This window comes from Platichthys flesus, chromosome 6, assembly GCF_949316205.1.
Source record: "Platichthys flesus chromosome 6, fPlaFle2.1, whole genome shotgun sequence".
In the NCBI taxonomy this organism is placed as follows: Eukaryota; Metazoa; Chordata; class Actinopteri; order Pleuronectiformes; family Pleuronectidae; genus Platichthys; species Platichthys flesus.
In genome coordinates, this window is record NC_084950.1 from 2,153,953 (window position 1) to 2,178,021 (window position 24,069).

General features: G+C 43.4%; 1 protein-coding gene across 3 annotated transcripts; it reads right to left on the reverse strand.

Annotated features, from left to right (window-relative positions):
- Positions 1-917: 917 nt before the first annotated feature.
- LOC133955282 (basic helix-loop-helix ARNT-like protein 1) lies at positions 918-22,305 on the reverse strand. Of its 3 annotated transcripts, XM_062390041.1 has the most exons (20): positions 22,192-22,299; positions 15,559-15,713; positions 14,663-14,726; positions 13,562-13,709; positions 13,289-13,309; positions 13,058-13,090; positions 12,015-12,044; positions 11,287-11,444; positions 10,696-10,775; positions 10,427-10,519; positions 10,211-10,328; positions 9,673-9,822; positions 7,070-7,316; positions 6,625-6,731; positions 6,376-6,526; positions 6,043-6,122; positions 5,806-5,914; positions 5,542-5,635; positions 4,168-4,261; positions 918-3,903 (listed from the first exon to the last, which is right to left on the reverse strand). In XM_062390041.1, the coding sequence occupies exons 3-20, from the start codon at positions 14,706-14,708 to the stop codon at positions 3,746-3,748; spliced, it is 1,917 nt and encodes a 638-aa protein (XP_062246025.1). In that variant the 5' UTR covers positions 14,709-14,726; positions 15,559-15,713; positions 22,192-22,299; the 3' UTR covers positions 918-3,745. The 3 variants fall into 3 exon arrangements, with proteins under 3 accessions (XP_062246025.1, XP_062246027.1, XP_062246026.1); XM_062390043.1 differs by lacking the exon at positions 14,663-14,726 and having other exon boundaries at positions 22,192-22,305; XM_062390042.1 differs by lacking the exon at positions 12,015-12,044.
- Positions 22,306-24,069: the final 1,764 nt, after the last annotated feature.

Here is a 24,069-nt window from a genome sequence, read left to right on the forward strand (position 1 = left end):
CTCAACGTTGTTTTTATTCAACATTATCGTTTATTTCTCAGAATAATTCTAGTGAAGTTAAATAAAGAGACTAACACCTTCACAAAGCAGAGCAGATGGATTTTAGGATTCTCACAGGACGACTTGTATATATTTATATTATATTAATATTTAATCTGCTTTACATGTTTCCTTGAACCTGTGGTCAGATTGTTTCCTCAAATAATGAAACTATTTGCATCTTGACTCTTGATTTCAGATATAGAAATACATCAAACTGAAGTGATGGATTGGTTATTTGAACATTAGTGGCTTTTTTTCATTAATTTCAGACAATTGCACAGATGTAAAATCTAACATTTGATTTGGTCAGTTTAGACGGAGGAGTAACTGACAGGATAACCTTTGACCTTCAGATCGAATCATGAATCACCTTAATAGAATCACACACATTCAGTGACATTTACTTTATTATATTATCTGTTAAATCTAGTTTGGAGCTGATAAACATTTTATTAGCATCCATCTTGTCAATTAGTTTCTGTGCTTTTCTATGAGAAATAATAATTTAATTTTCTTAAGTCAACGTCCATTTTTATTCAGACTACAGGTACATGAGGTTTGATATTTATCACTTTAAACAAACTATTATAAAATGAAATCAAATAGAAGTTATAGAAAATAAAAGTTTTTCAAAGATGATTTTATTTGACCAAAAGATAATTTAATCAAAATAACTAGAATTCATGAATGTGTTTTTTGCATCAGTGATGATCAGAGGAGTCTGAATGTAGTGAGTTCTTCTTCAAGCTCTGTTCATGAGCGGGGGTGCAGATGTTTCCATTGTGGGCGGAGCTTCCAGAAGCTGGACGGCAACATCATATAAAAATACCAGCGGGCTGCTGTGATTGGCTGGAGCAGCAGAGACAGAGATGCTGTGAAGTCCACATGACAGAAACGGTTTTATTTTAAAAATATTTCACTGCTGATACATACAATACACTCATCATACTCATATATATTTGCATAAAGTATACTCTTAGCATGATAATATTTAAAGATTTGATACATTATTGTCAGGTGTGTGTGTGGTGGGGGGGTATATCAACAAGGGAAACACTGTATTGTAGTGTAGCGTAAAAACATTGAAACAGAAAAACCACTGGAACAGATACAGAGGGGACGTCACCAGCTGCTGCCTCCGGAGGCCGCCAGCAGGGGGGGGTGGTTTACTGTGGACAGGCCTGGGGTCAGACCGACTGAACGTTAACCGAGTTCGTACAGATCACAGTTCGTACAGATCAAAGTTCGTACAGATCAAAGTTCTTACAGATCAAAGTTCTTACAGATCAAAGTTCGTACAGATCAAAGTTTCGTACAGATCAAAGTTCGTACAGATGTGTGGGGACAGGAGCTAGCGACGCTCCAACCAGAGGTCTTAAACTTTCTGCCCGTGTGGAAAGAAAATAATAATAAATTTCAAACAATCACGTTAAAAACAGTTTGAGTCGCAAAGCATAACATTTTAAATCAAACGATCAGGGAAACAAACAAATCAACAGGAAGTGAAAATCTTCTGTTCATGATACGAAGCTTTGAGAGAAAAGTTTTACGCATTTATTCTTCTTTTCTAATTTCAAACAAAACAGGATCAGAATCTTTTTCTTTTAATAAAATATATTTGATTAATTATTTAGTTGGACTTTTAAATATTTTCATTTTTATCAGGGTACATTTTAAAAGAAATGCATATAAATTTGCAATTTTGGGAAAATGTTTATGCACACACACCTTTAGTATAGTAGTGAGTATAAATATATGTGATTATGTGTGTGTTACAGTATAATTCAATTTCAAGTATAATTTGTTGTCGTTGATTATGTTTATTTTGTATAAAACGACGCTTTTCAAATATTATTTCAAGGTGTATTTTTTATATTTGTTGATACAGAATGAACATTTTGCACATTATCTTTCCACACAGGCAGGGGGCGCCATCAGGCCTCCTCTCAACACACTCGAGCTGGAGAGGATTCATCATTTCTAAAATTTACATTGAAACCTTTTCCATTCAGTCCTCGAGTCCTTGTTCAACGCCAGCCAATGAGATCAGAGAATCTCCCGTAGCTCCGCCCCCACACTCTGCTGCCCCCCGGCTACGTCGTCGCCCCCTTCTGCTCACGAGGGGGGTTGCAGGACACGTACAGTCACAGATCATCTGCGTATTAGTTAAGTGCTTAACCGACCAGATTCAAGTTTAACCGTCCACGTCAGGGAATCCGTCGGCGTCGCAGTGGAAATAAACTCGTAGGTATTTTTATTTTAACTTCTCAACCAGACAAACTTTTCTTTTCCTTCGTCTCTGGCTAAGTTCACGTCCGCATAATGAGAAGAAGACAGCGTCTCTGTGTGGAATCTGAAAACTGATCCATGGAGTTTAGTGACTGACAGTTTCACTGCGTCGTAAGTGCTTCATATGATGATTATTGGGTGTGGGGGGGGGGGGGGGGGGGGGTGAAGGTAAGAGCTCAGGTTTGTGAATGGCAACGAGCTGAAGAGTGGGAGGAGCAGTGGGAAACATTTCTCTGGGAAACGTCTGCAGAGGGAAACTAAAGTGTGTGACACCGTGAAAACACACCTACACACACTGGGCTGCTGCCCCCCCGAGGATCAACTCAACCACATGATGTCCTTTAAAGTCTGATGGGTTGTTAAGTTGTGTTTTCAGGGACAGAGGTGGACGGTTTGGACGCTGCTGCCACGTGTCCATGTTCTTTCACCGTCTCAGTTTATCAAGTTAAATCTGAGTCTAATGATCCTCAGACCAGGTTTGAAACGTGAACCCAGGTCCTCCAGTCCCTCACATCGGGTTCCAGTCTTGTGTTTTAGAACTTTTAACATTTATCACAGAACTTGGATCATCTTTGTTCAAACTGTGGTTTAAACTCTGGGAAACAACATCGACTGAATATCAGCTTTAAATGAGTTTGGAGAAAGAGTCGTTAGCTTTCATGCAGGTGAAGGAAACAGCAGCTCGGGGGCTCGTGGGATTATTTAACTGAACCTGCTCCTGGGAGTTAGGGAGTAAAAAAATCTTCTGAGCAGATCTTCCCATCAGGTCGAGATCAGGTGGACAGAATGACCAGTTCCTGTCTGTGCGGCTCCACCGTCCTACGTTAGAGATGTTGATGAAGATGAAGAAGATGACGAAGAGGGCCGTGGTGGGAGGCAGGAATGGAGCGCTCCTCTCGAGCCCCACATCAAACTTCAGGTAATGTCCATGAAGGTCTCAGGGGTCCCGGTGCCGGCTCGCCACCTGGTGGTGACGTCAGTTCAGAGACGTTAGCACCTCAGACCTGCGACTTCCTTTCACTGCACTGGTTCTTTAAGAGTCATGTCTGTCACCGTGTGAACGTTAGAGAACATCTGCACACGAGCGCCGCTGCAAACACGTTCATCTGAACACATCGTCTGGAGCAGGAACACGAGCTCAGGATCCATCTTTCTGCTCCAGTGAAAACAATGGTCCACCTACAGGAAGTGAAGGAGCTGGAATCTGAAGGTCCAGACTCGTCTGCACTAGAGTCCGTCTCCTGTCCTCTCGGAAGGGAGGAGACACTGAAAACTTGAAAGTGAGTGAATGTGTGGAGATGAACTTTTTTGCAGTGCAGTTGCGTGCAGAGCGCAGCAAACATGGCCGCCGGAATCCAACCTGACCCGACTCTCTCCACCGGCGGCTCCCGGTGCTTGGTCCCTTCCAGCCGCCTCACAGAGGCCAGGGCAGGTCGCTGAAGTCCACGGGGCCGCCCAGGCCGGCGTCCGCCTCCAGCAGCGACATGATGACCGCCATGGCCGCCTCGTCGTTGCTGGGGCTGCTGGAGCCGGGCTCGTCCATGATGTCTATGCTCAGGTGGGAGTTGTCACCTGGACGGAGGAGGATCGAGGAACAGGTCAGAGAGTTGTGTTTGAGATCAAGTTCAATTTGAAACATCTAAAATCGTTTTGATACCACTACAGAGTCGACTTGAGACCAAACTCTGGTCTTCTTCTTTTACACCCTATACGCAGGTTCTTTAAAGTTTGCCTCAATGTTCGACATCATGAACGACAACAACTGAGTCGCGCTCTCTTCTCGCTGTCAGTGTGTGTGTGTGTGTGTGTGTGTGTGTGTGTGTGTGTGAGACTCACTCATGATGGACTGGTTGGAGTACGGGTAGCCGACAGAATCAGGTCCAGGAATGATCCCTGTGCTCGGCAGATCGGGTGTCCCTCCATTCTGAATCTATAGAGGACACAGACACACACAGACACACACAGACACACACAGACACACACAGACACACACAGACAGATCAGTTTACTGTGAAAACTGATCAGTTTCCCCCGAACGTTCCGTCTTCATCTTTGTTTCACCACAAAGAACAGACACTGGGGGCTCATGGGAAAAACCACGTCTGTGTCTCATATGGATTGTCCACGTACTGAAATCTATATCACTATACAAGAAAGACAATATCATATATAACAAGAACCCCGAGGATGAAATTCAAGCGTTACAGGAGGTGAAGAAAAAGGTTTGAGGGAGATTGAATTTAAGTTAATGAGGAAAAATTTAATAAGAAAAGTGCAAAAGTTTTGAGCTGCAACTGTGGTCGAGAAAGTTTCATATCTCAAATACTTCTTTATTAACTAGAATAAAAATGTATATTTCCTAAGTTCTGATGCTGAAAAATCACTAAAAATCTTTATTTAATTGGAAAAGACAAATTCAGGTAACATTGAGAAGCTTCTTCACTTTGACAGTGAGCAGTAAACTGAGCCGCCAGGCGGCTGTGATTTCCTCTGTGTTGTTCAGGAGTCACGTTCTCCAGCTCACACTGTTTCTCACAAGCAGCTGCTCATCGTGTTCACAGCTCAGGTGAAAGTTCAGGTTTCACACGTGTGACTCTGACCAGAGGAACCCATTTACACTTGTTTCTCCGAGCTCAGCTCCAGTGTTTGAGTTCTGAGAATCGCTCCGACACTGAAGACCTACTTCTACTTTATCTGCACACACCGTCGGGCTGAAGACTTTATTGTAAAGGGATCAACTTGACATGTTGAGGATCAGATGAACGAGACTAGTTTGTGTTTTTGCTTGTGATTGTTCATTTGTAGACACAGAATGATGTGCAATGGGTGAATCTGGTATTTAAAGGAACACTGTCTCCATCTTTGACTTTAAAGCAGCAGTGTTATTAAAATAAGTTGGATGGTTGAGTGACTGTGAACATGGAGAATGTTTCCTCTTTCAGAGAAGTAATTAAAAACCAGAGTTTATCTCTAATATTCAGCAGCAAACTTTTAAAACATGAAGAACTCTGAACAATTTGGTGGATTTATTAAAGCAGCAGCTTTTCGGGTTCAGGAAGCAGAGGATCATGGGTAATATCCAGTGTTCAGGTGTGTTTCAGTTCAGTGGGACGACTCAGTCTTTGTTTTCTACTCTACATGACAAACACTTCATCGGTTGACACACAACTGAGGAGTGTCTGTGTGTGTCTGTGCGTGTGTGTTAGCTACCTTCTTTCCTCCAGGGGAGCAGGTGTCGGGTGGGGGGGTGCTGGTGATGTTTAGAGGGCTCGAGCCACAGCTGGAGGGGGAGGAGCCTCGGATCCTGAGAGAGAGAGACGAGATGTTTGTGATGATTCTAAGATTCACTTCACATTCAAACCTCTGATTAGATATGAGACGACATATAAACTGTAACAACCGGGTCACAGAGATTTGCAGGTCGAGACTCCTTCAGCTTGAAAGCCTCAGAGCTTTTAAATTCACTCGTCTCACCTCTGAATCTCCATCACTTCCTCCGCAATCATGCGTCCGATCTTTCCTGCTCCTGCTCTCGTGCCGCCCGGGATGCCGGGTACCGTCTGCAGCGCCCGCCTCCCGCCACCTGTCAATCACACAGCGATCAGGACGAGCAGATTATATCCATTGTGATGAATAACCTGTTTCTTGATAAATCAGTGAAACTTGAAGGACTGATACTTTGTCTTTTCATAGGTTTAAGTAGTGACTTACCCTCTGAGGTGAGAGCACTGTCCATACTCTGAGGCGAGGCAGCAGACTGAGGGTATTCTGATCCTTCCATCATCGGACACCTGGACAGAAAACACACGTTAATAATATGATCTTTATTGCTAATATATTTGTTTGTGAGGTCACTGTATCGTTGACCTTTTACCTAACACATCTAATCAGTTCATCCTCGAGTCCAAATCAACCTTTACCCCAAGTTTAAGAAGAGAGGGACGGATTAACCCTAAAACTAAATATAAGACACATAATAAACTAAGAGACTAAACTTAATGATGTGTTTTTAATGTGTGTGTTTTTGTGTCTCGTGGTACTTACGACACAACGGTGTTGGTGGAGACGATGTACTCCACCTCCTTGGTCCAGGGGTTCATGAAGCTGAACCACCGGCTCCTCAGCGTGATGAAGGAGCCATCTTTGATCTTGAATTTGTAACAGTTGGTGTTGATCTTCTCTCTCATCTGCAGCACTGTGAGAACAAAAGGTCACATGATGAGGACACAGATTAAAAACACATATTTACAGTATTGTGTGTCTGGTATGATCTCTCTGTCTCCAGACAAGCACCTTGTCGGTGGCACTCAGCCAAGTGGCCGATGTCGTCCTGGTGGAAATACTCATAGAAGGATGTTCCCAGCAGCTCCTGGGGCAGGTAGGCGAGGATGGCTGTGGCTCTGGAGATACACACACACAGACACACACAGAGGTTGTGTTTAATTCGAGATGTTGAGTGTATGTGCGTCTCTTTACAACCATGAGAGGAAACAGCGTTCTCAAAATATTGAACGGCAGCTTAAACCACCTCCTGCTCCGTGTTCAGAGATCAATGTTATCCAGTCTTCAATATTAAGACATGCTCAATTCAATAGTTTAGAAGGCATTGAAAGACGTTAACACTTCAATATGAAACCCAACAAATTAGACCATCTTCAGTAAAACCCTTTGTGAATTTCTATGTTTTCGACCACTAACGTCACATGAACAACCCCCCCCACACTCGATCGCGTCTCACCTCTGGTCCACGAAGACGAACTTGCCGTCGATGGCGTGCCGGGACACGTACTCTGTGGGCTTCACCCGGATGTCTGCCAGACTGGGCTGGGGGACGATGTGGGGGTGCAGGCGGCCGATGGCCACCAGGCAGCTCAGGTTGCAGCCCTCGTTGTCGGGCTCGTTGTCCTCGTCCAGGCCCATCTTGGTGGGAGGCCAGCTCTTCAGGTAGCCCGTGCTGTGGATGGTGCAGAAGCTCTTGCGGTCGGCTGTGAAGAGAGAGAGGGGCGAGGGGCGAGGGACAAGGGTGCTGACGGTTATAACAGGAAATAAAAAAGAAGCGACTTCACAGGATCCCATCAAACGCTGTGGGGGTGATGGGACACAGTTCAGTGGACTGAATCAAACTGATCAACACAACTATTCTTCTGACTTGTGTGTTGATGTAGGTTCTGTGGTGTCACTACAGCTGCTTTCAGATACTAGCGTCATAAACTGCCTGAAGAACTGGGTCAGAACTGGTTGTTTTTCACACATAGAGAACACAGCATGAGGTCGAACGGGGTCAGACTCGTTCACAACAACAGGGACATTGTGAAGTTATGTTGTTTGTACCCATTCTGAGTACACAAGCGTGTCTGATGTCACTGTGTGTGTGTCTTTGTGCACGAGCGAGCAAGAGAGAGGCGGAGAGACGAGTCAGGAGAATCTGAATGAATCTCCTGCAGCTGTGAAGACAGATTTTTACCAGTTTTGCGTTTGTCCCTTGTTAAAAATCATATCCTCAACAGGCCGTTGTGGATTTCTTCACATGTGCTCACTCAGAAACTTCCACACAACTCAACCTACTCGTACTTCTGTGTAGTTTCAGGAAAATGTCCAGACTTCCGTGGACGTCTGGAAGAAGCTTTAGAGAGACAAAGCTTTTCCTCTGACAATCTGTCATTAGTCCGGTTTCCAGTTCAGTCATTAAGTTGTGAATAATGATGAAGGGCCTCAGGACTTAACCACAACAGCCGACGCACTCAGCTCTGAATTCAAGATGAAATAACACAAACCTGTGTTCGGTGTTTGCTTTCACACAACGTGAGGAAGACGAGGGTCACGTTCTCAGCTGCTCACAACCCGGCTCTGTTGTCTGAACACATTATATATGATTCAACAACAAAAAGTCCTCAGGCGTCTTTTGTCGTCAGTTGAGACAAATACGCAAGTAGATATTTAGACATGAGAGAAAAGGGATGGGACTGGTTTCTGGATTCGAGTGTTGATTGACATTTAGCCTGGAAAATATCCGTAATAAATATTTATTATTATGACTCTTAAACCTTGGAATGTGAAGAACGTTCTGTTCTAGTTGATATAAAAAGGAAATCGGAGACCCGGTGCCAAGGTCTTTTTTTATTTTACAAATCTCCTGCAGAATTTTCCTATTTAGTGGATTTATTTAACAATAACAACAAAAGAGTGAATTCCTAAAATGTGAAAAGGCAATAAATAATTTACATAAACAATATTTCTGCAATAAAAATGTTACATAAAGGTTTAATAAGGAAATAAAAGCATTTAAAGAAGCCCACTTCCTCTCCTGTGCTAACTGAGGTGTGATTCCTTCTTCTAATGAGGATGTGGGACCAGAGAACCGGGGCTTTTCTCAACAGTGTCTCAAGTACGAGAGTCAACAGCCAAAATTAAACAGAAAAGCTTCCCTCAGACCAGCTTCCCTCAGACCAGCTTCCCTCAGACCAGCTTCCCTCAGACCAGCTTCCCTCAGACCAGCTTCCCTCAGACCAGCTTCCCTCAGACCAGCTTCCCTCAGACCAGCTTCCCAGCTTCCCTCAGACCAGCTTCCCTCAGACCAGCTTCCCTCAGACCAGCTTCCCTCAGACCAGCTTCCCTCAGACCAGCTTCCCTCAGACCAGCTCACTCAGACCAGCTCACTCAGACCAGCTTCCCTCAGACCAGCTTCCCAGCTTCCCTCAGACCAGCTTCCCTCAGACCAGCTTCCCTCAGACCAGCTTCCCTCAGACCAGCTTCCCTCAGACCAGCTTCCCTCAGACCAGCTTCCCTCAGACCAGCTTCCCTCAGACCAGCTTCCCTCAGACCAGCTTCACTCAGACCAGCTTCACTCAGACCAGCTTCCCTCATACCAGCTTCCCTCATACCAGCTTCCCTCAGACCAGCTTCCCTCAGACCAGCTTCCCTCAGACCAGCTTCCCTCAGACCAGCTTCCCTCAGACCAGCTTCCCAGCTTCCCTCAGACCAGCTTCCCTCAGACCAGCTTCCCTCAGACCAGCTTCCCTCAGACCAGCTTCCCTCAGACCAGCTTCCCTCAGACCAGCTTCCCTCAGACCAGCTTCCCTCAGACCAGCTTCCCTCAGACCAGCTTCCCTCAGACCAGCTCACTCAGACCAGCTTCCCTCAGACTCCACATGATTGTTCTCCACATGTTCCTGTTGTTCTGAAAGAGTCTGACCCGGACAATCTCCTGCTGGGTTCTTCACAAGTGGAAGAACCCTAAATTAATGAGACCTTGACTGATGCTGCAAGATGCTTTGACCAGCACACGGCTGCTTTGCTTCCATCGGCAGGAAGAGGGTTAGTGTGACATTCAGGACAACTCACCTTTTTTCTTCGAGCAGGTTGAGGGGAACTCTTTATCTTCTACTTTGACCGAAGGCCTGTTGCATTTCATCCTGCAGAAAAATGACCGTCTGGCTCCAGAACAGAGTCGAGAAGGACCAGGAGTGATGTCTGTCTTCACTGGAAGACCAGCTGCGAACACACAACACAAATACACAACAGACAACATGTTAGCAGGCCTCATTTTTGTTTAATTCTAACTTGTCAAAACATTATTCTATTGTCTGCAATCTATTGCATCATCATCATCAGCTGACAGTCCATCCATCAATCAGACACTTGCACATTTTTACTTTATGATGCCTCAGTTTCAGGAGTTGACTGAAGCTAAATGCACCCATTCTTTCTCCAGATGTGTTTGAAGTTTAAAAATACAGACTGAAATGTATTCAACAATTTCTAATCATTGTCCTCTATACCTGGTTCTAATCTCAACCATTATAATATTTCATAGAATCTCAACTTTTTGTAAAAGGAGATTTCACAAAATAGATGAAGACGTGTGTTTGGGTTTATTTACTTTTAGCGTCGATGAGCCTCTCTCGTGGGGCCGTGTCGGAGGAGGACAGCTGCTCTTTGACCTTGGCAATGTCCTTGGGGTGAAGGTAGTCAAACAGGCTCTGACCTATCAGGTCGTTCTGGACACAGAGGGGGGAGATATACGAGGGTGAGTGAGGAACACAGAGGAAGGGAGGGATCACTGTGAACATCACCTTCCATGAAGCTGTCGACATACCTGGCTGTAGTTGAGTATTTTGTAGACCGATTCAGAAACAAAGAGAATTTTGCCGCGATCGCAGCCGACAACAAACAAGAAACCATCAGCAGCCTGCATGAAAACACAGGAAACAACAAAATAAGGATGAAAATGTATATCAAATGAACAGAAAACATTGTGAACTGGGTGGAAATTTAAATATTATTAGTTTTACTAAGTTTTACTAGTCTGCATCAGTTAACAAGAAGCCAAACTCTGTATTATCAGAGTCAGACGTCTGCACTCACCCTTAGTATCAAGTGCTTGAGTTCATCATCTGACAGGAAGGAAGGCTTGTAGTTGGCCTCTGTGTACGGGTTGGCTGCACCTACAACAATAAACACACACTCAGACATGTAGGTCACCACACCTCACCTGCAGCTGCACACACTTTGTTTCCCTCCTCATGTAAAAGTGGTAAAAGATATTATTGTGAACTTCAAGGTTTTTGAGAGTTAAGAATAACGGCCGACACAGAATTGTTGATCAACCCCAAATCAAATCAGTGTTTATTGGCTTGGCTACTAAAATCTCAACCTCACTCTCCCAATCTACAATCATCTTATTAATGAATCAGTTGCAGCTCTATCTATAAGCCCATTGTTAAAGATTTACAGTCAGATGAGGCAAAGGTCAGAATATGTCTGCATGTACATCCCTTATGGCTCTTTGACAGCTGTGTACAGTGTGTGTGGAATGTGTTTGCAGTATTATCAGCAGCAAACCACTATCTATGTTTGCACCAGAGAAACTTGTTATTTAAATGTGTTTTAGTCTTTCACAGGCTTCTCTACCCCCTCACACTCTCAGCCATGTGCCATCATCACATCCATCCTAACCTCTGAGTGTCTTCATGTGTTGGACGGCCATGCGCAGGACCGTCAGCTTGTCCAGCTTGCGGGACATGGCGTTACAGGTGGGCACCAGCGACGCCAGCTCGTCGATGAAGCTGTTCATCTTGTCCCTGCGCCGCTTCTCGATCTGGCTGTGAGCCTCTCTGTGGAGGAAGGAGCAGAACACGATTAACACACTCAACTCGTCAAACTTCCTTCTGTTTAAAGTCCTGCCTCGCTGACATTAACCTGAAAGTAAATATTAAGAATCAGCTCGGTTGGATTTGACCTTTTCCTTAAGAGACAGATGCAAGATCAGGCAAGTTGTCCCTCACTTCAGAGTCTTATCTCACATTGATATAAAACAGTCCATCAGTCAGGACGTAAAGAAAACATCCGTGGGTCTGTCCCACTCGTCTGTTCTGCCCAGACTTGAATCTGGCAAGATACAGAAAGACGAGTTCTTTCCATTAAAGAGAAAGAGAGCCTGTCATTAGCCATTAGGTGCAGTCTGCTCTTACAGGCCCTCAGCTCCACACATCTATACACTTCAATGTGTAAAGTTTCTTATTATCAACACACACAAAGATTTATCTGTGCCCAAAAACAGACCGACATTTAATTCATGTTGGAGAGATTATCAGAGAGAAAGAGAGAGAAAGAGATAGAGAGAGAGAGAGAGTGAGAAAGAAATAGAGATAGAGAGAGAGTGAGAACAGAAGGTGTTTTTATACCTTGCATTCTTAATCCGGCCCTGTTGGTCACTGGAAAGACAAACAAAGACGTTTTAGTGAAGTGGCGAAAAGAGGGAACGTTTCAGAGAGAAAAATAAACCACAAGGTTTAAATGAGTTTGACAGAAGGGCTGGGGTGAGTAAAGGGAGGGAGGGAGGGATGGAGGGAGGGAGGGAGGGAATGGAGCCACAGCAAACCTCACAGGTTCTGTAACTAACCTCATTCATCAGTCTCATAATAAACAAAGCTCATCTAAGGAGAGTAAAGCTCTGGGGTTGTATCTGCCTGAGACCATCTCGTGACTGATGTAATACAAACGGGACGGAGGTTCATCAAACCTCTTCACAGTATCATTCACGCAGTTATGCAAACAAATTAAAAATTTATGAGGAGTATTCAAAACCAGCCCACAGGCACACGGATAACATCTAATATCAGATATTATAAAACAAATCACTGTGTCGATTGTTAACGATGTTTAGAGATTAAAAGACGAATTCGCTCACAGGTCAGATCATTTAGAACATTAAGAGAAGTTTGGGCGAAACCTCTAACGTTATTATTTTTGCTCCAGGTTCAAACTTAGTCCCAAATGTCCTGAATTGGTACAAATTGTGGCTGAAATGTGACTCTTCACCTTCCTTCCTCTTTTTGTGACGGGGGTTTTCCAGCTGCTGAGCCCCAGACCCAGGTTACCAGGCCTGTTGTGTTTGACATCACAAACCCTGGCGCTCTGAGTCTGAGTTGTTTTCAGACGAGCATCGTTTCCTGCAGTGTTGAGGTGGAAATTGAGTTGACGGCTTATTTTGGTCAAAATGTGTTTCTCTAACATAAAAACAAGGTTGACATGTTTGAAAACTTGATTTTCACCAGAAGGGGACGTTTATAGAGGAGAATGTTTGTTTTCCTTTGTATAATTTTGGTGAACCAGAGCCTTCAAGTTGAGTTTAACTGGTTTCAAAAGGAAACTGGCTCATTTCAACAGAAGGGAAAAGGGACAAACAAATGAAAACAAATGAGGATTAAAGCTGGTAACCTCTTACCCTCCAAGCTTATCTTTGTCTGGGTCCATGTCACTACGGAGGAAAAGACAGGGGACATTCGTTTTAGGCCACATCTAAATATCCACAGGGCTTCATAGAACAGTTCACTGGGTTCAGCAGCTTTGCGTCGTCTATTATTTGATGGTGACAAATCAATTGAAGGTCATTAAGTGTTTTAGACAGATTCGACCTTTCTTTGAATCGATAAAACTTTAAGTTGGTTGAACTTACTCGAAGGAGAAGCCATCAATTCTGCGAAAAGAAACAAAAATAAATATTAATTAGATTCTTTCATTGAAACATTGATTCTTGTGATTATATATAATATAAAACAGAAGCACTGACTTAAAGAGTACATATACCGTGCATTTATTTTTTAAAGACTGTGACAGAATGATGAATTAAATTAATTGTAAAAATGCATTAGTTTCAGTTTCATCCTCATTGTCATTATTCTTTCGTTCCTTCTTCCTTTGCACTCCGGTCTATCTCTCCTGCTCTTACTGGTAGTCGGTGGTGCTGCCCTTCCTCTTGCGCGTGTAGTCCATGCCAGGCGTGCTGATGGAGCTGGAGATGAGGTCGGTGGAGCCGGGCGACATGAAGTCAGTCATTGTTGACGAGATGTCCATCCTTTGGTCTGCCATCAGGTCATCTGCAGAGAAAAGACAAGAATGAGGTGAGAAGAGGTCGGATGTTCGTGCTCGTGCTGCAGGAAGAAAAAAACAAAACCTTCATGTCACACGTGGGACAGAGCTTTTTAAATACGAGCTCTGAAGCTCTGCCCGAGTTAATATGGCAGGTTGAAAGTCCTGCATGTTACTGAAGAACCAATTGCCTTTGTCTAATAAATATAATTATTAATCATTTTAATATGAAGCACTGTTTGCCCTCTGCACAGGGTTGCAGTGCACACACACACCACACACAACACACGACACACACGATAACAACCACTCTCTTTACTGTACAGAGCAATATAAGGTAAACGGTCAATAAGCACAGTTTAAAAAATGTTTTATTCACAGTCCAAAATGTTACAATACTAATAAAATCAAAATCTGTCTGTCTGTATAGTCTAAGTGATTATGTTAGTTTACCAAAAGTTAGTTTATGGGAAATTCTTGTAAACTAAGATTGTGTCAGAGACAAACCAGCCAACTGCAGACAGTGACTCAGAGCAGCAGCAGAGGGAGGAGCACAGGAGGACAGAGTACAGAGTACAGGGGGAACAAGGACACAAAGACAGAGGACGGGGGAACAAGGAAAGAGGACAGGTGGAAGGAGGCCAAGGGAAAAGGAGGAGCAAGGAGAGGACAGGAAGACACAAAGACAGGAGGGCAGAAGGAGAGATGAATACAGACTTATTTTATTGTTGAATTTAATTAAATTAAATGTTACTGTTGCTCCTCTAGAAACTGTTGTTAGTAATGTCTTAAAAATGTAATAGTAATTTCTCTTCTGCTTTGTGTGTAACAAAGTAAATATGTATATTCTTAAATTCTCCTCCACTATTATTTACTATATGTAAACAATCAGGGATACAAGCATTAAATTGACAGAGATAGTTGTCATGATGGGTCGGAGACCTCATGAAGTGACACTCACCACAGATGTTCATCACTGCCTCTGTGTTAAAATCATTTCCTTCCATCCACTCGTGAGCCCTCAACTGTCAAACAGACAAAACATCACGTTTACAACCAACCGTCGGTCGGACAGGAATCAACACACAGAGAAAGAAGAAGAAAATCAAACAGACACACACACACACACACACAGTTACAGTTTCCTGGACACATGCTGCTAACATCACGAGATCTAGGTCAGATGGGGGGGGGGGGGGGGGCAGAATAAACAGGAAGTTGCATGTATAGAAATACTGTATGTCTCAGTTGTTATGATTTCTCATCCAGATCTGGGTCAGCTGCATGAGAGTAATACATCTAATGTATGTGTGTTTATATAACAGGGAACATATAGATGATCCTGGTTAAAGACAAGTGGAGCAACAGATGTGATGTATGTCGCTTCTAGCTGCAGCCAATCAGCAGCCCCCATCCCCGGTTAGGCTAATCGAAATTTAAATTAATTATTTGATGCCTTAAAAACAGCGTGAAACTTCATGATTGACAGCTGAGACAGACTCTCGATTGGTGGAGCACGTGTGTGGGTGGGACCTCTGCATCGCAGCCCTACACTCAGGTCACCACTACACTGACTCTGACTTCAAGTGACGTTAAAAGTGCAAAATGGTGTCGCCCCTATCCGGGATATTTTAGCTTCATTAAAGATAAAACACGTTGTCTATTTTTTTTATTTAAAGACAACGGAGAATAGAAGCCGGCAGCAGAATATGGAAATGTAGAGAAAGATGAGGTGAGAAGAAAAAGTAACAAAAACAAGTTTTTCTGTAAATGTATTCAATGCTGTGACAGTTTCCTCATGAGTCAGACTGATGCATACGAGGAGGGGAGACCAGGCTGCATATGAAGAACAGTTACCTTGATAGGAAACTGGGACAGGCCTCCTGGACGGGCCTGGTGTCGTCTGGATCGGTCTGGTCCGCTCACTTCAGATCTGTGAGTTTCGATGCAGTCTGACCTGGTTTGATCCAGTTTGATCTGACTTGTAAGCAGCGGGTGTAAACCATCAACCTCTGCAGAAAGAGCAAGAGAAAACTGTCAGTCAAGTGCAAATCTTTTAAATATAAGCATATAAACAAAATAATTCGGAAAAAGGCAAATGTCAAAACAAGAGAGCTCCTTATGTTCAGTACTGCTGACCTGAAAAATAGCAAAACTGAATCTGGGTTAAATGAACAATTTCCTGAGGGTTCATGATTTTCTCTTTACTGTCGTACATTGTTGTAAATGCTCTCATTCTGACATTAGACATGATGATACTGTTAAAGCCAGTCCTTGTTATTTAACCTGTTTCAATCGCTGCCTCTACAAACCCACTCACAACACGTTAACATGTGGTAGAAATCCAGAGTGGGACAGACCTGCTGTCCCACTCGTCTCTAAGCTTTAACTGTATAACTGCTGTTTAGAAGGGGGTTAAGCAAACACTGGGACAGATGGACCCTTCCGTGGTGCTTATCGTTGTGTGAATTCGAGTCTGGTGTAATCATTTAATGGATTAGTCAAGTACAAGTCTTATCTGCCAAACAGGTTGGTTAATTACTGTTACTGGTGCAGAGCCCGTTGTAAAACGGCATGTTTGTAATGCCGTGTTCTCTTGTCCTGTATTGATGCTCCACAGAATTATTCCTTCTATATGTCTACTTGTCTTTAGTGAGTCCTCATTAAACACTTCTACAATATCCAGTCACACTTTAGTGTCTGTGTGCTGGACGTTGTGTGCAGAGCTTTTTAAAAACAACAGAATTCTCATCTTTTTAAAAATAAAAACTAATTCCTCTCCATTTTAAGAAGAGACTGAATGTTGTCCTTTGAAGGGAATTAGCCAAACAGAAAGCGAGTCTGTGAATGTTGTTTCCATGATGGGGATCTGCTCTGGTTGCAGGTCAGTTCATCTGTGTCTGTCTGGTACAATGGAAATAATCAAATCATCCAAATGATCTGGCAGCGAGTTTGACCTGCGGTTGGACCCGGTTGCTGCTGCAGTTTATTCCAGGACATAGAAGAAGGCATGTTCAACTCGGTCCACAGACTGATTGAAGGCTGGTAACATGTCTATGGAATGATGTCTATTGATGGAATTAGTAGATAGAATAAAAATAAAAGATAACACGATAGAAACCAGTCTGAAGCTGTGACCAGACTGGTTCCTGTGAGGATCTAGAGGAAACACTGTGGCGGGTTTCATGAATGTTTAATGTGCAGTGACATGAAAATGCAAAGCTCAAGAAGCAGTGCTGAAGCAGCAGGCAGCCGACTACTGGGTCAGGACAGACTCTGTGAGCTCTTATACTGGGACAAAGCTCTGGGCAGGAGGGGGAAAACCACTATGTCATGATTGAACACTGAAAGGAACTGGTGCCGGAGTGAAAAGTGGGTCAGCCGGTCTCTATGGTCTCAAACCAGCCAGCCTCAATTTCCATCCACCACCTACTTCTACTTTGTCCGTGAGTCAGCATGCCATTCAGCTTAGTTGCCCTGCTTGACACTCTGCGCCCACTCAGCCAGTCAGGGAGCGAGGAGACGTCCGGGCATCAGATCAGCTCCACGCTCTCCCCAATCAAAGACAGGATCTCAACCAGGGACAGACACAGATCCTCCGATACTATTCCAACTGTTAAATTAACACAAACTATGACACTACCAGATATAAAATAGAGATGTGATCATTTTCCGACCTAAACCAACTTCCGAAGCTCTCCATCATTTTGATCTGGACTCCACGCCTGTCGAGTTTCCTGATTGTATCTCACATGGTTACAGGTGGACCGGCTGCTGTGTGTGTCTCCAGGACAACGATTGCTATGATGACACGCAAACACACAAACACACACGGGGGGAGACACAATACCGGCCCGGCTGTCTGCGCACATAATGATTCATCGTCTCATGGTTTCAACTTGAAATAAGCCAGATACTGACACACTTTTTGCAGAGCAGCCTCTGGAGGCCCAGTCTGGGTAAAGCTGAACTTCTCACTTCTCTTACGTGGACCAACTGTGTCACTTATTGTAATGAACACCGAGAAAATTATCACCCAACTCCAAGAGGTAATTTTACGGTTTCGGCTCAGCGACCTCGTTTCCACCAGCGGAGACCAGCCGACACAAACCCTGACCAGCCACAAACAACTGGAACTGTGTGTGTCGCACGGTCCGAAAACACACAAACTCAAGAGGAATGCTAATGTTGCACTTTGAGGGAGTTTAGCACGAGATCAGCAACTTCATGAGGAACATCTAAAGCACTTAACAACACCGGAGTTCTTTGAGTGTAAGCAGTTTATAGAGTCATCGATTCACATTCTACTTTCTGTGTAGAGCTCAGTCCACTCACACTTAAGGGCCGTCCACCGGGGACGAGATCACCCACAGGACGTTGTGTGTGTGAACAAACTCTGAGACGGAGATTTAAAACAAACTGCAAAACACATGCACACACGCAGTTTTGAGCTTTGAAAAATGTCTGTAAAAATGGAGTAGAAAAATAATGTTGATATTTCTGAGGGCCTGACAGCAGTGCAGCTTAAAATACCTGAGCCCGTTTCACTTACCGTGTTTAAATATACCGCACGTTCAAAACTTATGTAATGCATTTAATCCTCGATGCTTTTTCAGCTTCTATATCGAGCACGGACTACGAGGCTGCAAAAATAACAAAATTCAAGTCGACTGAAGAAGAAGATGCTTAAGGCGTTGATGCTTCTGCTGTTGCCAAGGTAACCCGCATCCAAATCAGCATTCAAGTGCTTCTTGGCTTTATTATGATTATTATAATATATGTATTACCACAATAACATTTGAAACTGAAATCCCACGTTATGCATCAACATTCTTTACTTTTTATCGTCAAGGACGTTGAATCTCAGAGATAGGGTTTGTGCATCGCGTGACCGGGTCATGTGACATGCAGTGTAAAGCACTAAACCCTGGAATGAGGATCCTCCCTCAAACAAAAACAAACAAATAGATCATTATCAATTTTAATCATTCTGCCTTTTAAAAGTATGTATGAGCAATATGAGTGAATCAAAGTTCATCCAAACTGAAGACAGTACCTGTCGCCTGTCACCTCATCCAATATGACCTCAGCTGCTGAGGTGTTTCCTTCATTCAACCGCTTGAACTGACCAAACAAAATATTGAATCAATAAGTTTACAGAGAAGAGACTTGTTATGACTCTGAGTCATAATGTGTGTGTTTATGTTGTGTATGCCGTAACAGGACTGCCCATACACTTCACCTCTGACCATGTGTATGTGCCCAGATTGTATTTGTGCAACAATGAAGGAAGAGTTTCACAGCTGGAAATCTGTGCTTGTTAATTTTCTTTACAGAGGTAAATATAAGAAAAAACTCTATTGTCTGTTCAGTAAGTGTGTAGCTGGAGCAAACACAGACTGTAAATAGGATAGACACATTAACCCAGCTCTGACAACAAGCAACAATTTCCAACTAAAATAATCTCTACACCTCACACACGTATGCACTATATCTGTTTATGAATTTCATATTTTCATATTCTTATACTTTGTGTATTAATTTCTTTGCCCTCAGGGTCTCCAGGAAGTTGCTTGTATATTTCCTTTAAGACAAATCAATCAAGGCAGCCCATTTTATTTTCCTGTTTATGAATAAGAGACTTTTATCAACATCAGACCTTTCAGCTCATATGAGAGGGAGTCGTTTATTGAGGGTTAGGCTCTTTGGTAAACACTGCAACAACGAGGTCAGAACTGCAGATGTTTTCACTTGCACTGCCTGATTACAAGTCTACAAGACTGTGTGGACATATACAGACTGTGCTTGACTGACAGCTCTCTATAACTACACAATCACTAGTCTATACAAACAGTCGCACTTAAATGTGTTGCCCTTTCATTTCACTGCGGTGGAGACGGATCTGCTTGCTGTCATGAGTCGATCATGCCCTGCATGCTTTGTAAATACCTGAGGAATGCTGCTGTTTATGCTTTTAACCCTGCTCATGCTTTAACCCTGCTCACGCTTTTAACCCTGCTCACGCTTTTAACCCTGCTCACGCTTTTAACCCTGCTCACGCATTTAACCCTGCTCACGCCATTTCCTGTCCTGGTTTCTTACAAGATTGTGCGTAAATGGTTCCTTGCGAAATCTGGTCCGACAGCAGCGATGGTCTGAGAGACTCGCAAAGTTAAAAAGCCAAAGCTCTGAGGTAAAGGGAGCCCCTCTCCTGAAACACCTTGCAGCAGCCTAGTCAATACTTACTATGGGATGTCACAGTGACCCACATTTGCATTACACACACCAAGCTGCTCTTCTGGCCCCACACCACGAGTCAGGTAAAGCCAGAGCAGAGGCCGAGATGTCCTACGCGTGCTGGAGGCAGTTAATCAAACATGTCTGCTTATAAACAAGGCAACATTCAAATGACAATAATGATCAAAAATCACCTGGTTCTAGATAACTCAACATCAACCCGTAGTATAATGTTGTAAACATTATTAAATACAGTACAAAAAAAACACCAGCTACCAATGAGAGCAGCAGTTTGTGCTCCACTGGGATTTCTGCATCTCGTCAACTTTCCAAATCAAAATCACGAGGCAGACAAGTGGAAGACTATAAACAAAATGCTCACAAGTCCTTTTTCCTCACATTATGAGTTCAACTTTAACTTCTCATGTGTTTTCATGGACACTACTTCTTAAGAGAAACGACTGGTTTGCTTGTCTTGATGATAAACAGGCTGGTTCCCTGCAGCTCTGCCGAATCATCCTGACATACTTCTGTTATCAAAATGCCTTTGTGTCAACAGATCAGCACTGATAAGCACTAATGCAGGTTGCTACCTGTGCACAAGCCTAAAACACTTGTGAGTCCAAGTCTGAAGTTCAGGGCGGATGTCTTTCCTGTCCGGAAAAGCTTAACACGTTTACTACTGATAACACTGGGGGTTGGAAGATATGACATTGATTTACGATAGAAAAACACAATTTGTTTCATATTATGTTCTATTGTGTCACAAATCCCACGTTTTTAGGCAAGTCGACAACATGAACAAACTCTAATGGACATTGACTGTGACTCATAAATAGATGAAATCAAAATAAAATGGAATGTACATTGATATGCATCATAAGCGATATATACAATTTGGGTCATATCACAGAGAAGTAGATCACACTACTGTTGATCAGACTTTAAAAGATTCTAAAAGAAACATAGGGACGGGTAACAAAACACTATCAAAATCGAACATATCAAAATACTGCTCATGTACTGTGCGAACAAAAAGAGGACAATTTAAAACAATAACCTTTACTCACCGACAAAAAGAAGTTTTATATTCATGTTAAATATAATGTGATATTTAACTATATTGACCTACATCCATCCATAATTATCTTGATAAATGTCACATTATTCTTTCTTCACTCTGGAGCAAAAAGAAGTCTTTAAACATAAAGCAAATAATAATTATCAATATTGTCCAATGAGATTTGTTTTCTTATGGTTGTTTTTCTGTAAACAAAGATATTACACAACCGTATTTGCATATTTAACAATCCAACATTTAATACAAGGGAAATTAAATATATCTCAAATTAACATTAAGACTTTTCACATGAATGGTCCCCAAACAGATCCACAACAGACTACGAACTTCCACTGGGAAACACTGAGTCCACAAATATCCCACGGATCCTCAGCTGGCGAGTGTGAGTCACAGGATGAAGTGGAATTAAAAAGCAACCATCCCTCCTGCTGCTGGACCCCCCCCCCCCTCCTCCATGTCAGGGATCCCCTGCTGCAAACCGACCCAGCGGCTGTGGACCCAGAGCCCGGTGCCAGCAGCGCCCGTGACCCATCTTCAGGGGAACCATTACGGGAGACTGCAGCCCAGTCGACCCAGTTCCCACTGCCAGTGACTAGTGTCACGATATTTCATAACCAATCATGAGGCTGCTGTTTCGAAACAGCCTACATCTAAAGTGCGAGTCCCCCCCACTGTGCCGTTTAGAGACGTAAAGCTAACGACGGGGGGGGCTTTGATTTTGGCTTTGAAGTTAGCATGGCAGGATGCTGTCGAAGAACCCCCAGCTGCCCACCGAGGCCTGTTTACATAGCTAGCCTGCTAGCATCGATAGCACAGCTGCCTTGGGGTTAGTTGACATTTAACACGCATCCCCCCTGGCGCTCCCCTCGTGCACACGCGTCCCGAATAACACGCAACGGCTCCTAACAACAGATGAACCCCAGAAGGGGGGGGGGGGGGCGGTTTCCCCTGCATTTGATCCATCCCAGCTCGTAGTCTCTAATGTTAGCATTCAGCTGCTAGCTCGACTGGCTGTCAGGAGCTGGGCAGCGAGCTAACGTCCCTGCTCCGGGAAAACCACAGTGACGTGACCGCGGAAAAACATCGACGGTACCGCTGCCGATCATCCGCCGCCGAGCACCCCCGAGCCGCGGGTTCGAGCGCCCGCAGGCCGGGGTCCGCCGTGTACTCACCGCGGGTCCGCCGGGGTCCGTGTCTCCATTGGAAGCCACCGGGCGAGCTGCGATAACAACCCGCACCAGTGTGACATAAACGAATCGCAGCCGCTGACCCAGTTTCTCTTCAGCGTCATGCCCGTCGGACCACTAACCTAGTTTCTCAGCCAATGGGGTGCGGGTTGCTGCAGGAGGTGTCCCGGCGACCAATGGGCTGCGAGCTCGGGCTGGGGAAAGATGACGGACAAGATGCTCGGCCAATCGGAGCGCGAGAAGAACGGAATGCAGAGGCCACTCAGTGTGTTGTGTTGTGTGTTATTATGTGTGTGGATGTGTGTGCGCGTGTCTCCAGTGTTTTAATGTGTTATTATGTCATCACTCATGTCATTTTGTCAGCTGTCATTTAATTGACTGTCAGTCCCTTTTTCTGTATCAGTATATACTTTATATTAGTATTTAATTAACAATATATGCTTTCATTTTTATTTTCACATATATTTCTAGACATAGCTCTGTTGTTTTTATTCACTTCATTCCATCATGTTATATATTGTTGATATTGTAATTCTGCAGCAAGATGGCATACGAATGCCCCTCAGGATTTATATTGTGTTTTCACACACATTGTAATGATTATAATATGTATTTTCCATTTGAGATTCAAATTTTTTTTATATTATTTATTATCACTCATGTAAATTTGTCAGCTGTCGTTTTATTAGGCTGTGGCTCTGCATCACATGCATGGACCATGTGTGGGATCTCAAGGCCTCTAGGGTTTGGGTTCCAGGGAAGTTTCTGGCTCTGTAATGTTGTGTATTCAGCCCTGACTGTGGAACAAGACAGAAAATACATAACAATAATTTAGGGCATCATCCCAGGGGCCACGATCTAACGTCCATGTTTAAGTTCTAGCCCTTCTCTCTCTCCTCATGTTTCCTGCCTGTCTCTTCACTCTCACAGTCAAATAAAGGGAATAATGATAAAAACAATCTTAGTATAAGTTCTGTGTGAAGTTATACTTGAAACTGTGGATCTATATGATTTCCTGGTAGATTTAACTGGGTCAGGAATTCACCTGCCTTGCCCTGCAGCATTAGATCAAATGATAATGTGCGGTGATGATGGTAGAAATAATCATCTCATACACGTCTGTTCGTTCACTTAGGTCAAAATAGGTCACTGGCACGAACACATTCTCACCTCGACTGAATCAGGGCTGTGGGTGTTACCTCCACATTATGATCTACTGATGATATAATTACATTCCTCTCACAATAGAATGTGTTTGTTCAGTCTTTTAATAACATTAGTTACACTATTGTTTTGTCAGCTGTAACAATTAAACAGTCATCCATTGGGGTGTGCTGTATTCATGTCCTCACAACTGTATTTAAAGCATTGCTGTGTCATTGTCCTTTCAATTTCAATAAAACACATATTTATGTTTTCTAAAGAGCAATAAACAGGCAGGTGTTGATGGTATTGACAGAAATGCAGTAGTTCCTCAGTGATAGGTGGCTGTGGCCTGACCTCAGGTTTAGTGGATGATGTAAACAGATCACTACAGGGCCTGACCCAGTTGCAGTGATTTCAACCTTTGGGCAGTAGGTGTCGCTGTCCAGTAACGTTCCTCTGTTATTCACTTGTAGAACCAGGTCAAACAGTTTCGGTGAAACTTTCCCACCTTGCCTCTGGATTAATCCAACATGGCTCCACGTGCAGAAGGGAATCAACAGACAAATAATGTTAAGGAGAAAGAGTTCAGCTGTAAAAGATCATTCCTTCTTTTCCAGATTTTTACCAGGAAACCTGAATTTACAAATGTGTAATAAATGCGCATCTTACATACAAGCCAAATTATCTAAATAAATACAGCATGTATACACTTATTTA